This window comes from Hippichthys cyanospilos, chromosome 3 (assembly GCF_059441005.1).
Source record: "Hippichthys cyanospilos isolate Australia breed blue-spotted pipefish chromosome 3, RoL_Hcya_1.0, whole genome shotgun sequence".
Lineage (NCBI taxonomy): Eukaryota > Metazoa > Chordata > Actinopteri > Syngnathiformes > Syngnathidae > Hippichthys > Hippichthys cyanospilos.
In genome coordinates, this window is record NC_142371.1 from 26,159,546 (window position 1) to 26,176,326 (window position 16,781).

At 41.3% G+C, this 16,781-nt stretch overlaps 2 protein-coding genes and 1 long non-coding RNA gene across 3 annotated transcripts; 2 read left to right on the plus strand and 1 right to left on the minus strand.

The window, feature by feature from the left end:
- The first annotated feature begins 303 nt into the window (after positions 1–303).
- Positions 304–16,267, plus strand: LOC148426560 (DNA repair and recombination protein RAD54B-like). The gene is made up of 16 exons (XM_088411267.1): positions 304–363; positions 1,658–1,815; positions 1,992–2,172; positions 7,908–8,102; positions 8,171–8,464; positions 8,545–8,707; positions 9,687–9,912; positions 10,157–10,243; positions 10,305–10,425; positions 10,505–10,644; positions 11,474–11,764; positions 11,856–12,019; positions 12,095–12,356; positions 12,432–12,498; positions 13,478–13,675; positions 14,655–16,267. Exons 2-16 carry the CDS (start codon positions 1,669–1,671, stop codon positions 14,870–14,872), a joined length of 2,754 nt encoding a protein of 917 aa, XP_088267393.1. The 5' UTR covers positions 304–363; positions 1,658–1,668; the 3' UTR covers positions 14,873–16,267.
- Positions 593–6,363, minus strand: LOC148426561 (uncharacterized). The gene is made up of 3 exons (XR_015865167.1): positions 5,946–6,363; positions 4,415–4,499; positions 593–4,181 (listed from the first exon to the last, which is right to left on the minus strand). It is a non-coding gene; the product is annotated as an uncharacterized LOC148426561 (long non-coding RNA).
- LOC148426562 (fibrinogen silencer-binding protein-like) lies at positions 3,354–7,729 on the plus strand. Its single transcript, XM_088411269.1, has 2 exons — positions 3,354–4,461; positions 5,987–7,729. The coding sequence occupies exons 1-2, from the start codon at positions 4,055–4,057 to the stop codon at positions 6,552–6,554; spliced, it is 975 nt and encodes a 324-aa protein (XP_088267395.1). The 5' UTR covers positions 3,354–4,054; the 3' UTR covers positions 6,555–7,729.
- Positions 16,268–16,781: the final 514 nt, after the last annotated feature.

Here is a 16,781-nt window from a genome sequence, read left to right on the forward strand (position 1 = left end):
GACCCCGCCCCTTACATTTTTTGTTCGTTTATCTCGTCGACTTCTAACTGAATGTAAACATAAAATAGGGGGGACAACACTTCACAGGTACTGGCTAAACGTTACTAAACTAAACGTTTTTAGGTTACGGGAAGAACTAAATGCCTCGAATGTTTTTACTTTGTCTATTTCTGACTGGTGCACAATTCACGGCGATGAAACAAACCTAACGCATCCCTTAGTTTTACTTGCTTCCTGGATTACAACCAATCATATTTCACAACCCGATCAGCGGGAAAAAAAACAACTGTGGCGTAAAGACAAGCGAAATCCAGTATTGACACTTTATTAACGGTGGGTTCCCCAAACTTGTAGCAAATACCGGTAAGTTTTGTCGTCGCCGCCATTAATTTAATATAGTGTTGATTGTTGTCCCACTCGTACTTTGTTGCAAGCGAAGGACGGCACAAGATGTGTTGACATTTTTTAACATGTCAATAGTTGTGCAAAGATTATGTCTCCTTCCTTTTTTAGCCGGGGCGCATATTTTCACAAAATAAATATCTTAACTTCACACCAACAAAAGAAAATGTAACAAGTGACATTCACCCTGTCCGTGTTCCTCGGGAGAAAGGGGTATAAAACAAACGTGAACGTGTTGAGGGAATGAAGCGTGTAGTAATTTAGAGACTACGTAAGCTTTCGGCAGGGTTTCTGAGGGTATCAGCAAATACAATTCGAAGCTTTTTAATGACATGCCAAGGACAGTCTTTATTTTTTTTTTCAAATTTAGAACAAATCAATTGAAATATGAAGGGAAAGCCTGTACAGTCCAATGACTTGCAAATATGCTTTCCATAAAGACAACACTAATTTCTATGTATACTCAAACCATTCACTATCTGACGACCAGGGCTGTAACAAGGACCTTTTTCTGAAGAACGTTTCATCTTCATGATGGACTTTGTTTTGTTTTTATCTTAGCACTCAGCATCTATTGCAGCTCGTTGAGCCTGGAAGGGGGTCCCCTCCCATCTGCAGCCTTTTCTTAAAGTTTTTCTTGGTGGTGGGGTTTTGAGCTTTTCACTTGGCCTACTAGGAGTTGGTTCCGACGATGCTGTTGTGGATTTGTGATCTTCTTTGTGGCTCTTTCACTTGTGAAGCACTTTGAGGCTCTTTTAAGGGCTTGTTTGGCAGGCACGAGGACCATGTCTCTCACCCAGTAGGCATGTTGCAATAAACCTTTGATGCTTTGAACCTGTTGGCTTTGTTTTTGATGATTTGGACAGTGTTGTACAAGTTTTGTGGTGGAATGCAAAGAGTAAAGACGTACACTAGCACAGCAACGTGTGGTTTCTTCGTCTTGCCACACTATATAAATACATTCGACTTGATTTAACTTCAAAATTTACAGTACTGAGTATTGATTACATCAACTCGATTTATTTATTGTGAGGTTGGGCCTGTCATTAAGTTGATGGTAAGATAAATGAATAAAAAATAACTGATGAATCATGTTAACTTCTAAACCAATCATGTGAAATTGGAAGTTTTCTCATGGCATCTGATAATCACTGTACCACAAAACTTTGTATCGAAAAACATTCCTTGGTAATCAATGTGTACATAATTCCAATGTTAATATATCATGTTTCTGTTCCTTTTTTTTAACTGATAGGTGGTGATAAAATGAGGCGCTCAGCAGCTCCCAGCCAGCTCAAGGGTAATGCTGCAAAAAAGCCCCGTTTTGTGCCTCCTGGATTTGCCTCTTCATGTACTGGCGCAGAACCCAAGATTCAGTCCCCTATATTTGGTGTGGACTATGCCTTGAATAAGGTAAAATGTCTTTCGCAGTTATCTTTAGATAGCATCCACCATTTGCTGTACAAATTCTATAAAGAAATGCATACCTTCTCATGCGGAGCAGTATGCCAATAAATCATACATACTAAAACAGTTACTTTTCCCTCCCATTCAAATTGACTGCACTCACACATCTACTTTTCTGTCAGGCCCAGAAAAGTTTGGCAGTTCCACCTCCCAACAAAAGTGCATATGTCCAGGCAGCACCAGCATTGTCCAAGGCTCTGGCCCGAGTACTCAGTGCAACTGAAAGCAAGGAAAATGTTGCTGTGACCGAATCGGGTGCTACCTCACAAGAGCTCACAACGCCGCAAGACAACAAAGGGGCAGGTAATGAGAACACTGACTTGACTAAATGATTTTTAGCTAGTAGAAGTATTTTAAGAACAAAACTTCGTTTTCTTATTTTCAATGTTCCTTTCCATTTCTAACAATGTACTAAAGTTAAATAACCCAAGGCATAGACAATAGCTGTTCATTTAAAAATCACTATTACAACATACTTTGTCCTCTACTAATGGAATCTCCTGCACTACATCACACTGAGATTCTTAATGGTCTTTGCATTGCATTAAGCTGGATACGTACATCTGTGGAAACAACGTGACCAACATGTTTTCTTTTTCTTCTTTTAATGTCTGGTAAGCCCTAGTAGTAGTCAATCATTGATATATTCATGCAGGCTCGGTGGAGCAGTGGTTAGCATGTCCGCCTCACAGTTCAGGTTCAGAGTTCAAATGTAACTGACTCCGGCCTTCCTGTGTGGAGTTTGCATGCTCTCCCCGAGTCCACGTGGATTCTCTCCGGGCGCTCCGGCTTCCTCCCACACTCTAAAAATACGCATGGCAGGTGTATTGGACATACTAAATTGTCCTTAGGTGTGATTGGGTGCGTGAATGGTTGGTTTATTGGTCCAAACGTATATTTAGTTGTATTAGGCATTTAAAACAAACACTGAACTGAGGAAACGAGGGTGCTCTTATTTTTTTCCTACAACTGTAAGTATACATCACATACATAACTGTATAATGAAACACTGCACAATTCACTGAACAGTACTAATCTTTTTACGAAGCTGATGCGAGTGATTTTTTTTTTACAGTCAAAAGAACCGCCGATCCCATCATTAATGGTAGAAAATGCACATCTCGTTGAGAGCAACCGCAAATAGGCGCGGGGGGGTGTACTGTACTGTCAGGGTTCTGCTTTGTTTTTAGGCATACTGTCGCCCTCTGGTGGAATTATGCGAGCACGTTTAACCAGCCAAGACCAACGACACTAAACACTAACGTTTGTTTTAAAATAAAATCAATAACGACACAGCTGAAGCCATTTTTACTTTGAGGTCGTTAACAGTCGATCCAAACCACGCGCATCGCTCGTATTATGTTGACGAGTGGTGGATTATTCTTTAGACACCCGATGCTGCTCGACACAGCAAGACCCGCGGGGCTAATTACTTCTGTGCTCGGCTCGTGACGGCCATACAAAAGCGGGCTTCCAGCCTGGCACGAATAACCAGCGTCTCCATTTAGCACACCGGGGGCGCGTTGGTATAATTCGGCCATGTAAATAAATAACTCGTTGCGGCTTTTATTATTGTGTTGCGTCAATACGATTTTCGCGCATGCGCGTTGCACCCTGAACTGCCCCCAGCGTGTAGTTAGTTAAACCCGCGCTGCACACTCCTTCCAGCAGAACGGTCTCCCTATGCCGAATAAACTGATATGCACAGAATTTCCCATCCCCCATTTATGTGTGTCACCATCTTTTGTTTCTGTGCGAGGACTACGTGGCCTCGCTGTGCTCGGTTTGGGGTTTAGAGAGGCCGAGCTGAAAGTAGGTCGGGCTGAGTTTAAGCGGCTTAGCTACGTCAGTCTAAGCTGGGAGGAATTCAAGCAAAACGCTGGGAGGTAGGCGGGGGCCTAAGCGAGGCTGGCCTAGTTAAGCCTGATTCTTATTGTGCACGACAGACGCCTCATTTTTGTTGTGCAAGGAAGCAGAGGGGAGAAAACCAAGGAGTGTTGGGCTTCCACGCTTGTGTCAGATCATGGCTAGTGTTTGATTTGGAATGAGAAGAGGAGGAAAAGGGGACGTGGAGCAGTTAAATCAAGAGTTAACTTTATGTCTCGGTGGACTAAGAATCTTGCGGCAGGACGAGAAAAGACAGGTGGGGGGCGGTGACAGCTGAGGGCCAGACTTGGGCTCTAAGATGGCATCCAGCTCGTTGTTCCTTTCCAGCATGGTGGGGAAAGCCCGGTCCTCCAACTTCACCCTTTCGGAGAAACTGGACCTGTTGAAGCTTGTCCGGCCTCACGTCCGCATCCTGGAGGAGCACACTAACAAACACGCCGTCATCGTTGACAAGAACAAGTGCTGGGACACTGTGGCTGAGCAGTACAACGCCCTGGGGGGAGACAGGCCCCACCGCACAGCGCAGGGCCTCAGAACCCTTTACAAGAGGCTGAAGGAGTCGGCCAAACAGGAAGTGATGCAACGGAGGCACGCCCAGCCGGAGTACAGAGCAAGCATCTCTGAGCCAACCAGGAGAGTCATGGAGATGATCCCTCACCTGTTTCAACATGTGCCTATCCACGAAAAGGACCTGGCTCTGCGCAGGTATGTGGTGACTCACCGGAACCAGCATCATAGAAGTTCTACAGGCAAAATAAACAATTCAGCAGAAGTTGTTTAATACCGTAAACCCCCCAATTTATAGTATATACAACAAGTAAACTTTAGAAGTTATTTGATTTGTAACTGAATGTGATAATTAAAATCACTCAGCACAACTATTTTTCTTAATTTCGTGCTTGAGAACAGAGCCAAAAATATTTTTGCACCTATTTGTATACTAGTTTTTATTTGTATACTTTAAGAAGCAGTTACACTCTAAACTTTAGTATGTACTAGCTGGAGCAGGGGTGGGCATACATTTGCACTGCCAAGATCACATTAGATTTTTAGAGTGGACAAAAGATGGGTTGTTGTTCCTCCATGAAGTAAAATAAACTGTGCATGTAATAGTATTTTTGAATAAAATAGTAGTTAAGCCTAATCGTAACAACCAGTCAATTGTTTTATTATGAATTAACCAATTATCAAATGAAACAGTACATGTAAATTTGTCCTAAAATTACACACACACAATAAGCCTAGTTGGCCTCATTAAACACTTGAGTGAACGATATTGTGCCAGTGGGCCATACTTTGCCCATCCCTGAGGTACAACCGAGCCCTACAACAAATTGCAAAAACCCACAACTGATGTCCCTCTAAAAATGGTTTGTAATTTCCTATGTTAATCGTCTTCAATACGTGTGTCATGATACAACTTTTCCACTTTCGATACGATATCACAAAGAAGGATACTTCTTTTTAATTTTTCAACATGTGCGGTTAGAAGAGACGTGATTAAATGATACTCTTCAAATTACAATATAACTGTAATACTGTTATATTCAAAATGAAAGTGTGCATGCTAGATGATTGATATTGAATTGATATTCGATATCAATAACTGATTTCTGCTCCCCTAGTTTTTAACTGTAAATATAGCAGAAACTATTATCTTGAAACAGATTTATGGGCTTATCTTACATGACCTTATAGCTGATTTGATTTGGACAAAAAAAGTGCTTAAATTGCCATGTACATGCACACAGGGCAAAGACTCAGTAATATCCAAGCTAAACCCAGCTCCTTTCCGACATACAGCACATTTCTCAGTTGAGATATGTTTCATCACTTCGAAGTACTTCTTTGAGACTAATTCCTATTCACACCGGGTATTGCTCTAAACAAAATTCTCTACGTGAGATCAGACAAAAAATAAACAGCAATTAATAAGATTATACAAGTAAACAAAGTCTCCACTGACAAGTAGGAAACTGCTGAAACTAATCTTGTGATCACAGGGTACTGGAAGTCTTGATCCAGCGTAAATTAAAAAAAACAAAAACAAAAAAAAAACGTTTGTAATTTTTTAGCCACTGTAGAATAAGTAAATGAGTTTGAAAAATGCAGATCAGTGAGTTTCTTAGCAAATATTTGAGAAACAAAGGTGTGAATTTCCTCAAATTGTGTTTTTGAACCACCCGTACCTCATATTCTTACTGTTGTCAATTCTTGTGTCCATCCTCAGATTATTATACAGTAAGCACCCATCTCCCATTGAGCCTCCTGGCAGCAGCTCGTCTCTGGCCGGCCCTCAGGACTACACGGCAGCCGTCCCCACCATTCCCCATGAGGTGGTCCATCTGGACGAAGATGATGTAAAGCCGCCTCCAGACCTCCCACTCCCGTCCACGCACGCAGAGCCAGTGCTGGAGGCGGGCCCGGAGCTGGTGGGGGAGCATCACGCGGGCAACATTCGGGCTTATGACGCATCCTTGTCTCCCGCCTCTTCGTCTGTCAACATCCCCCTCTCTGCCTCACCGTTGTCTTTACACCATGACTTTTACCCCAACAACATCTACCCCAACAATGTCTACCCTCTTCACGAGCCCGAGCGCTTCCGCTCTTTGCACCTGGCTAAAGAGGAGCACGATTTGGTACTGGCCAATCACAGGAAGGTGGCAATGTACCTCGAGGAGAAGAGGGAGGGGCTTAAGAGGAAACAGCAACTGGAGGAGGAACTTTTGAGGGCCAAGATCAGAGTAGAGAAGCTGAAGGTGGCACGACTTCGACATGGGCTTCCTATCCCTCTTTAGCATCTAGGAACTTGCTGGGCCCAAGCCGAGTTGGAAAAGGAAATCTTTTTGCATTGACTTTGCCCAAGATACTGAAAACCTGGGAAATTCCACGTTTTAGCACTCAGTAGTACAACTTTGAAACGTTTGAGATAGACAGACTGCAGTTCAGGGATGAGTTCCTTTTTTTGCTACACTGGCAATAGAATGAGCTGAAAAGACTCATGCTGCATCTAGAGGGAAAAAACACAAAATTCTGGACGTCCTCGACTTAATGTTGCTTTCAACGGGGTTACACTGTGTCACGCTGCTATGATGTCACGCCAATTACGAAACGCTCACACGCCCAAGTTCAGGGGTCGTATATTGTCTTGAATTATACAGTGATGCGTTCAAATCAAACTTTCCTAACATATGGTGGGTTAGAATCCGTTTAAAACCTGTGAGATCAAAACATTGTGCCTCTAACAGACACTGAGCTTCTTCCTATTGTTAGTCTCTGTTCATGTTATTATTGTTGTAAAGCCAACAGTGTTGGTTGGCTATTATTCAATGTCCATTGATTTATTATTGGGGGGGGGATCATACTTTTAGACAAGCAGCATTTTACATTATTGAAGTGTCTGAAACATCTCATAATGAGCTTCAAAACAATATAGCGGTACAACAATTAAATGACAAGTAATCAAAAATCAAATTAATTCATTTGACAGATTCATTGTTTAGAGACACAAAATTATTCATTTTGATAGCATTTCTCCCTCACTACTATATATTCTCGGATTTCTTTAGTCCTCAATGTAAGCAGACAATTTAAGCAAAGTAAGACATTGAAATATATCTACTTTTACTTTAGAAAATTGATCAATATTTTCACTTATTTTTTTATGTTTACAAATCAAAGCAGTAACAGAAACATAAAGAAAAATTATAATGGTAAATTTTCTGCTCTGTCAACTGTCTCACATGATGTCACCATGATGACAGGCGTGTCAGATCCTGTTCAGTGTGATGCTAAAAATGACCTGAAAATGTAATAGATTGCCAGCAAAACAAGGCAGCTTTTGTATTTTTGTTGTGATTTTAATTGTTACTTAGTACAAGTGAAATGGAATGTTGTAATTTGGGGAAATGACTGTCGTGGGGGGTGTTAGTTTTTGTCCTTTTTTTAATTAAAAGGAAATTTATTATATTGAGGTTTAGACTTTTTTTTAATCATACCTTCAACAGTTTTAGATTTCAAAATTTCATGGAGTTTTCAAATGACTGGTGCAACAGTGACATCTGCTGATGAGGCCTGCGTGTGCACCCAGGATCCGCTTCATAATGGAGTATTGTATGTACTACTACTGTGTGTTGCGTCTGTCTCCACAGGCCTCGCTCAAACATGTCCCGTGTCAAATCCAGTCCGGACTCCGGAATGCAGCCAGGACACAGCGCGATACTTCAGCGTGATGTGGTGTAAGGCCAGCAAAAAGAAACACAAGCGCTGGGAAGGGGACGCAGTGCTTGTGACCCGGGGGCGCACGGCCACCCTGAAAGATATGGAGGGCAAGAATATTGGACAAGGTGAGATACTGAAAGTTATTTAGTATAAAAAAATGGAAATAATGTTATGGCACCACCCGTCCTAACAGGTAGTGGCTACAAGATGTCGGTGCTGGCCTCCCTTGCTGAAGGAGAGACCTTGATGATCGGAGCAAAGGAGGTGGAGGTAATGGGAGTCATTTCTGCAGAAGCTTTTGCGACGGGACGTTGTTTCCAAGAAGCACAGGTAGAAGACATCCTCCCAAAGACTGCTCCCACTTGTTCACAACGTCTTGCTTCGAAACCTTTCTGCCCACCTACGCTGTCTGGGAAAGCGGAGCATCTTGGATCACAATCAAAGGAGGAACAGATCTGCAGGCCTCGCCATGATCCACAAGCAGCTGGTGTGCACACTCAATTTGAAGTCCTCAATCCGCGGTTCCAAGGGTTTTAAAAATGTCGTTTTGCTTTGTATTATTCTCAGGGGCTTTGGTGATGCCTCGGCCCTCTCCCAGCCACCAGTGGTCTCATAATAAGTCAGGGCTTCCTGTGGTTGACGTTGTGGTTGACCCGTACCTGACGACTCACCTGCGCCCCCACCAGAGAGATGGCCTGCTCTTTCTCTATGAATGTGTCATGGGCATGAGGTATTACGCTCAGAAAACTCTTGGGTCACAACTAACCCAACATGGATCAAAAAGGGACCAATATATCTTTTTTTAGTTATTTGTTAAAGGGGAAATCACTTCCAAAAAATTCTTTACAACAATATGTTCTATCCAGCTCCACCAATCAAAGTACACTATTCTGATTGATACTGTATTGGTTGAATATGACATAAGCAGTAAAATCAACCCAGCTTTAGTCATGGCCAGCCATTTAGCTACTTGCGGTCGACTGAAAATGATGTCACAGTTGCTGAGGGTTGACTTAAAAACTAGTCACAGCGCACCTGTTTTTTTTTAAATTTGGTTAAGCTTGTGGCATTCACAAGCTGAGTCAGGATTCACAGTGACCTCAGCTTTAAGCAAATCTCTAAGTCGTTTTCAGTCAACACCAAGTGGCAAAATGGCTACCACCTAAAATGAACAAAAACAAGAAGGATTTTGTTTAGACAGTGTAGATAAGTATGGCTGCAAAAAAACATTGTTAAAAAATGGGTGTTGACGCCTAGTTGAATGACCTGTAACACAAACCTGTTGGGGGGGGGTGTTGAACAGAACAACCTAGTCGGACTGGATGTTTTATAAAATAGCAACCCTGATTTTGACAGATCTGAACAAAACAAACCAACTTTTGAGGGGCGTTTTGTGCATTATAAAGTTCGTTTAAATGAATAACCAAAACTTGGTTCAATTCCTTTTTGAACCAACGCTTGCAAAACTGTTGTCATTGTATTACATTCTCACTGGGTTTAGATCATAATAACCATAGCCGAACCCACAAATGCATATTTCAAATTCGTCTTTTTTTTTTCTTTTATTAGGTTTATTTTTTGTTCGTAATATAAAAGTATGTACACTTTAAAATATGTCTGTCTGAAAATCAAATCCAATTATGTGTCAAGAGCAAGAGCTATTTGTGTGAAGAATCCTATCAATAATCTGGGTGTGTTTGTTTCATCAGAGTCGCAGGACGCTACGGGGCTATCCTGGCTGATGAGATGGGCCTGGGGAAGACCCTCCAGAGTGTGGCTCTCTGCTGGACTTTGCTCAAGCAGGGTCCGTACGGAGGCAAAGCGGTGGCCAAGCGTGTGCTGGTGGTTACTCCAGGTAGCCTGGTACAGAACTGGGGCGCGGAATTCAAGAAATGGCTGGGCCGTGAGAGGCTCAACGTTTTCACAGTGGATCAAGTGAGGACAGACACCTTGTAGTTAAAACAAACGTTAATTGAGCCAGAGCACATATATGACAATGCAAATCACCTGACTATCAAAAAGTGCATGCAACGAGTTAATGATGTTTTTATTTCTTATAGTAGTTACAGTATATGTGTAAATTTTTACAAGTTGTAATCTGATGAAATTATGCAGGCATACCTAATATTGTGGCCAGTGACTGTTAATGACTTATTGTCCTGTTTGTTTTCATATAAAGGACCACAGGATAGAGCAATTTGTGTTGTCTCCTCTGCACAACGTTCTTGTGATCAGTTACGAGATGCTGCTGCGTTGCCTCGAAAAGGTTTGTTCGTCTACGGTCTAAAGGTTTTCCCGCAGAATTTGTTGAACACTCTTTTTTTCAGGTGCAAAAATTGGAGTTTGGTCTTATCATTTGCGACGAGGGTCACAGATTAAAGAACAGCAGCATCAAAACTTCCTCCGCCCTCAGCAGCCTGAGCTGCACTCGCAGAGTCATACTAACAGGTGGGCTTCAGCTGCAATTTTCTTTACTGCTGCAGGGAAGCGAAAAACTCTCGCTAAATTTATTCTGTATCTTTTGAAGGCACTCCAGTGCAGAATGACTTGCAGGAATTCTATGCCATCATAGAGTTTGTTAATCCGGGCATACTTGGCTCCACCACTGCGTACAGGAAAGTGTTTGAAGAGCCCATCCTTCGATCCAGGCAGCCTTCTTGCTCAGAGGTAACCGTCCATTCATTCATATCTTCATATAGAGTACATAATCACTCTAGACGCCTGTTGCACATTTGAAAGACAAAATTCAGTGTGAGACAACTTTATACCACAGATGCAATGATAGCAATATAATAATAGTTTTAAAAATATGCAGTCCTACAACACTATAAGATTTGGACACAATTGGATTTTTAAAAATGTTGTTCAACTATGAGTCTATGGAAATGTCAATACAAAGTAAACAATCTTTAATATTAGATTTTTAATTACTGTACTTGTTTATCTTATCGTCTTTATGATTATTGTATGTTCTCAAATTCAGTAGACATACAGTGTCACAATTAAGAAAAAAAACTGAAATTGGTGTCTGTTGACATTCAGGTGCATTTCAATAAATTGGACAATGGCAGTGCATATACCCAATGTATATTTGCATTTCGCGATCAGCATATTTGCAGATGCCAACCCCCTCCATTTTTTCATTTTATTTTTTAGTATTGGTTCTAAATTATATCATATTTTACTGTTTTTCTGTTTGTACACTGGGACAAAAAGTGTTCCGTTATTAAAAAAAAAAAAGATGGTCATTGATTGCAGACATTAAAATCATTTCACCAATATTACTATAGTTTTATTTTGTGTAATATTCATGTTGCTGAAACATGATTTTAATGTATGCAACCAGTGTCCATATTTTTTTTTAAATGTACAGTAAATCCAAAATACTTTTTTTCAGTGTAGTAAATGTCTAATTTCTATTTCTACAATTGGTGACCTGTAACCTTCTTAGACATGTAAGTCAAGAAACATAAGTGATATGCCATTGTGCCCATAGGAAGAAAAATCTTTGGGAGAGGAGCGAGCATCTGAACTCTCCCGACTTACCAGCATGTTCATCCTGAGAAGGACACAGGAAATCATCAACTGCTACCTGCCACCGCGCCTGGACTGGACTTTGTTCTGCAGACCGTCCCCGCTGCAGCAAGAGGTCTACAGGCATCTCCTCAGCCACAGAGTCTTCCGAGCCTGCCTCCAGGGCTCCATGCAAACACACACCCACCTGGCCTGCATCACCGCCCTGAAAAAGCTGTGTAACCACCCGGCTCTGCTTCACGCCACCTTCATGGTCAGACTGCTCGGCTTGGATTTAACATTCGATCCGGTGAAATTAGTGGTCTTGTGGAAGTTCTAATTTCTGTGTGGCAATATGCTTTTAGGACAAAATGAAGTGTGATTCAGAGGAGAGCTCCTTATATGAAGGCCTCTCACAGTTTTTCCCAGAAACATACTGTTCAGATAGTTTTAACCCGGATGACTCCGGAAAACTTTTGGTTGTGTTGGACCTCCTAAAGACCATCAGACAGCTCAGTCCATCTGACAGGTAGGTCATTGCCATTGTCACTTCATTTGTCTCTGTTGAATTTCAGGTATGACAGTACATGCGTTTTCCCTTCAGGGTGGTTATTGTGTCCAACTACACTCAGACGTTGGACATGCTCCAGAAGCTTTGCGTGCTCATGAATTACACATTCTGCCGGCTCGACGGGCAAACGCCCACCAACCAGAGGCAGCGGCTGGTTGACGGCTTTAACAGCCCTTACTCTTCCAGTTTCCTGTTTCTGCTCAGCTCCAAAGCTGGCGGCGTTGGGCTAAATCTTGTGGGGGCTTCCCACTTGGTACTCTATGACCTCGACTGGAACCCGGCCACGGATATTCAGGTAAAACTACAAAAACATTCCAGGATAATGATTTGTTTCCTGCAATTTGAAGTGAACATTCCATGTTTGGTTCAGGCTATGGCACGAGTGTGGCGAGACGGACAGAAAAAGACTGTGCACACCTATCGGCTCCTCACAGCAGGTATCATCCTAATGTAATCCTGTAAACATGGGTGTATATGAAATTCGCATTTAGAGCTGAGCAATTATAGCCAAGAAATCATCCATCCATCCATTTTCTATAGCCGCTTATCCTCACAAGGGTGGCAGGCCTGCTGGGGCCTATCCCAGCTTTCTATGGGCAGTAGGCGCAGGGCACCCTGAACTGGTTGCCAGCCAACTGCAGGGCACATATGGACAAACAACCATTCACGCACCCAATCACACTTAAGGACAATTTACAGTGTCCAATTCACCTGCTATGCATGTTTTTGGAATGTGGGAGGAAGCCGTAGTCCCTGGGGAGAACCCACGCAGACATGGGAAGATTATGCAAACTCACAGGAAGTCCGGAGGGAGGTGGATTTGAACTTGAACTTCATTACAGTTGATCATAGATGTTGCATAAAATAAAAAAGTAGCCAATCACAATCAAGCTGATCAGATTGGTGTGAAGTCTTGTTTTTAGTAAATAATAAAAAAACACGTTTTGTAAAGCACCCACTCAGCATGCTGTGACTTGTGAACAATTTTGCAATTTAGTTAGTTAAAATCGTCAATTTTCAAAAAGATGAGTAATATGATTTATTCGTTAGCTGTATTTCCACTTGCAGATAATTCTATACCCACATCCTGACACAAAATTTTGGTTCAGAAATCACTCTTTCAAATCAAGTATGATACAAAATTGATGTAAAACAGCCATCTTCACACTGTATTAGTATCATATGGTTCTCGTGACTTGAAACGACATACAAGGGAAACAAAAACAAAAGCACAAGAACTAAATAACTAGAATTATTCTAAAATATTTATGATAAATGTTTTGACTAATGGGAAACTTTCATTAAAAGTTTCACTCCATGGTAATTTGATCCAAAGTCAGCTGTGAGAAGCTCAATTTCATCCTTGACCCGAAGAAGGACAAATGCAATGAAAGATGCACTATGTGATTCCCTCAGGCACAATCGAAGAGCGCATTTTTCAGCGGCAGGTGTCCAAACAGGGGCTTTCTGGGACAGTGGTGGACCTCGGCAAAGGCTCAGAGCACGCCAGCTTCTCCGCCAACGAGCTACGAGATCTCTTCAGCCTGACCGACACGCCATCTCTAACTCATGACCTGTTGAACTGCAGCTGCGACATGGACGGCTCAGTCAACGGTACCGCCTCTTTTTATTCAGATGAAAAAAAAATATATATATATATACTCGTGGTAAAACAGGTCCTCGAGTAATTTGAGTTTCTCAGTTAAAGAAATGTTTCAGGCATTTTTGCTTGTCCCAGATACCCACGTTATTAGCACAAAAAGAAAATGCAAAACTATGTCACGCAATTTGCAGGGACAACTTTTAATGCTTTGCATGACAATAAATTACGGCGGAAACGTGTTGAGAAGACCAACCTCAAACCAAATATCTGGATACAATTGCCTTGGTGAACTTTTATTTTGAAGTTGTGCCTAACACTAAGAGTAACACTAACGGCTAACGACATAACAGCTTGACTAATTTTTCAACTGCAATTGATGCTCTTGGCTCCCAATATGAAAAACATTTTGCTGTTATGAAATCACGAACATTCGCCAATCCAAGGCACTAACAAGCGACTTAATTACATTGATATACGGCACCTGTTTCCAGTGTTTACCGGTGGCTCGGCCTCTACCATAGCTGCCTCAAGCACAAATTAGCCTCTAGCTAGCAGCACTCAAGTACTCCATATAGGCTGGCGTGATAAACATAAATGACTCTGCTTTTTACTGGTGATAGCTTGGCACAATTGCTGTTCCTACTGATTGATTACCTTTTCTCAAACAATGTTGATTCATTCTGTTTTACCTGACAAATGGATCTCATAGACCAAAATTTACTGGGCGAGATTTGGAGGAGAGGGAAGTAGTGTTACTAAGCACAGTCTATAAGTTAAAAAAAAAAAAGACCCAAAGCTTTATAAAGCTTGGTTATTCATAATTAAGTGGAAATTTGTGAGTTGGTCTTCAGTGTTTTATTTATTTTTTTCACCCAGCAAAAAATACATATTTTATTTTTATCGTACTCCATTCAAATTTTCTGGAGGATATCCGAATAGAAAAATATTAAATAGCTGCATCCCTCTCATCTTTTTTAACTTCTTGCTCAGATATTAAAGAGGAAGGAGATGAAGCTTCCGAAACTCGGCCGTGCCAGCTTGGTCGTGAGCGCAACAGTTGGGCCCCGAAGAACCTTAGCATGTCCAAGCTCATGCAGTGGAGACATTTTTCCGGAGACGCCCGCACCTTCTCTGACCCTTACCTGGATCACGCCCGAGAACACATCACCTTTGCCTTTCAAACCACCATCTCTAACGTCGGCCATTAACCACAGACTGCTTGAGGTTATTTACATTTGTTTTTTGTCAGGCAAACAAGATGTATGAAATATTCATCTTTGAGTGCACAATTTTGGTCGATAAAATTGAAAGGAAGAAACAGGATGGAATAAGTTGTAATCTCAGATTGCGCAGGTCCCTCAAATGTTGTAAGTTAAATGGCCATTACATGGAAAGTGTTATGAATGAAAGTGATTTGACAACCATTATTTTTTTTGTCCGTCGTTGCTCAAGCGGGCTCAAGCATGCTGCTCATGTAGTGTTCCCGTTGCGACCATCTAAGGTAATACTTTATTGACAGCAGCGGTTAATCCAAATGATGAGGCATGTTTAGGTGCCGTGTGGTGACAATGTAATCAAAGCCTCAATTTGGAGTCATCTAGTTTACGCTCCTGCGTTCTAAGTCTTCAGCCATGACTTGGCCGTTTTCAGCCAACAATAAGCTTTCCCGTGGTGACGCTTTCTCATGCTGTGACCTTCCATATGACCATTCGGTGAGTCACAGCAGTTAAGCGAGGTGGGCCTTATTTGTCGGTGCTGCGTGGGGTTACGTGTGCGCGGGTGTAATAAGCGTGCGCTCTGTATGGCTTCTATTCAACTGTGTCGTTCCATAAAAGGTCTAATTACTGTTTATTTGACTATTTTCTTTTAGGCAATTTTATTGTGTAATACTGTAACTAGGTTTTGGGGATGTTCAGATTTTCTCTCAACAGGAGCGCCGGTAACTCACTATGAATGATTATGCTTGATCCCCTTGTGATGACTATTTCATTCAACTCCTTTCAGTCTGATTAGAAAAGATGTTGATGGTCATATTTTCTTGAATGCTTTGAAGTGTCCTCATTATGTTTGACCCAAAAAAGAATGATAGTCTGAGAATTGCAACTCTCACAGGGCAATGTATTGTGGTCTTGAAAGGATTTAGTATACTTACCTGTAAAAGTAATATTTGGTAGTACTTTGTACGAAGAAAAGTTGTCTTTACACTTACCTTCTTGCATACAGTAAAAAAAAAAAATGTATGAAAGTACTTTCAAAAAATATTTTTGTATTTTAATTCATATCAGGTTAGATGTGAGTGTCTAGTGTACAGTCCAAACTTTACCCTTGTTTAAGGACAGGCCCTTATATGGATATATGGGGTTTGTTTATTGATATATTAGGTATTTAAAGTATGACAGTTTATGGTTTCTCTGTTTAAATATGACATTTTTGAGTGCAGAACAATCTACATACATGATTGTGCAGTGTACATGTGGCATGGAATATATTCTCTCATCAGCGAATAGGAAAATTAAAAAATTAATGGATTTATTTTTATAAAAAAATAAGAGATTAACATCTGTCATTAACTGATCAAATCTCTTTTTAATGTCACCTACACATTTCTGAGAAAAATCCTCAATTTAAAAAAAAAAAAGATGTTTTATTGTGGCACATAAAAAGATTGACATCTAATGACATAAAAGTAATTTATTTATTTTAACAGATGTAGTTGTAACTATTTTTGCTGTATTTTAGACTTGTCCCAAATACCGACTGCACCATAGGTTAGCTTCTGGGACTTCGCATTCACAAGCTCCTTTTTACAAGAATGTAATATCACAATACCTTTATCAAAGGTGCCCTCGGGCCTTTTTAAAGTTACATTTAGTGACAACTCTCACATGCCCTTTCATTTTCACGTCTTGCTTCCACCCTCCCACCCACAACAGGAGCCTATCAGGTTATGCCAAACATAATGGCAGCCAATCAATGTTCACTTGAGGCTATGTTGGAGCTGTTTTCCAACTCAAGAACAAGGAGCCAGATTTACTCGTAACCAGATCGATCGTAAGCTTTTTGCAGAACAAGCCCGCGGGCTACTCGCGATCCTTGAGTGCTACCTGATGCCCGTGG

Coding starts and splice junctions, on each gene's coding strand:
- LOC148426562 (XM_088411269.1), top strand. CDS start 4,055: ATGGCATCCAGCTCGTTGTTCCTTTCCAGCATGGTGGGGAAAGCCCGG. Junction 4,462..5,986: donor AAGGACCTGGCTCTGCGCAG/GTATGTGGTGAC, acceptor GTCCATCCTCAG/ATTATTATACAGTAAGCACC.
- LOC148426560 (XM_088411267.1), top strand. CDS start 1,669: ATGAGGCGCTCAGCAGCTCCCAGCCAGCTCAAGGGTAATGCTGCAAAA. Junction 2,173..7,907: donor GCAAGACAACAAAGGGGCAG/GTAATGAGAACA, acceptor CTGTCTCCACAG/GCCTCGCTCAAACATGTCCC. Junction 8,708..9,686: donor GAATGTGTCATGGGCATGAG/GTATTACGCTCA, acceptor TTGTTTCATCAG/AGTCGCAGGACGCTACGGGG.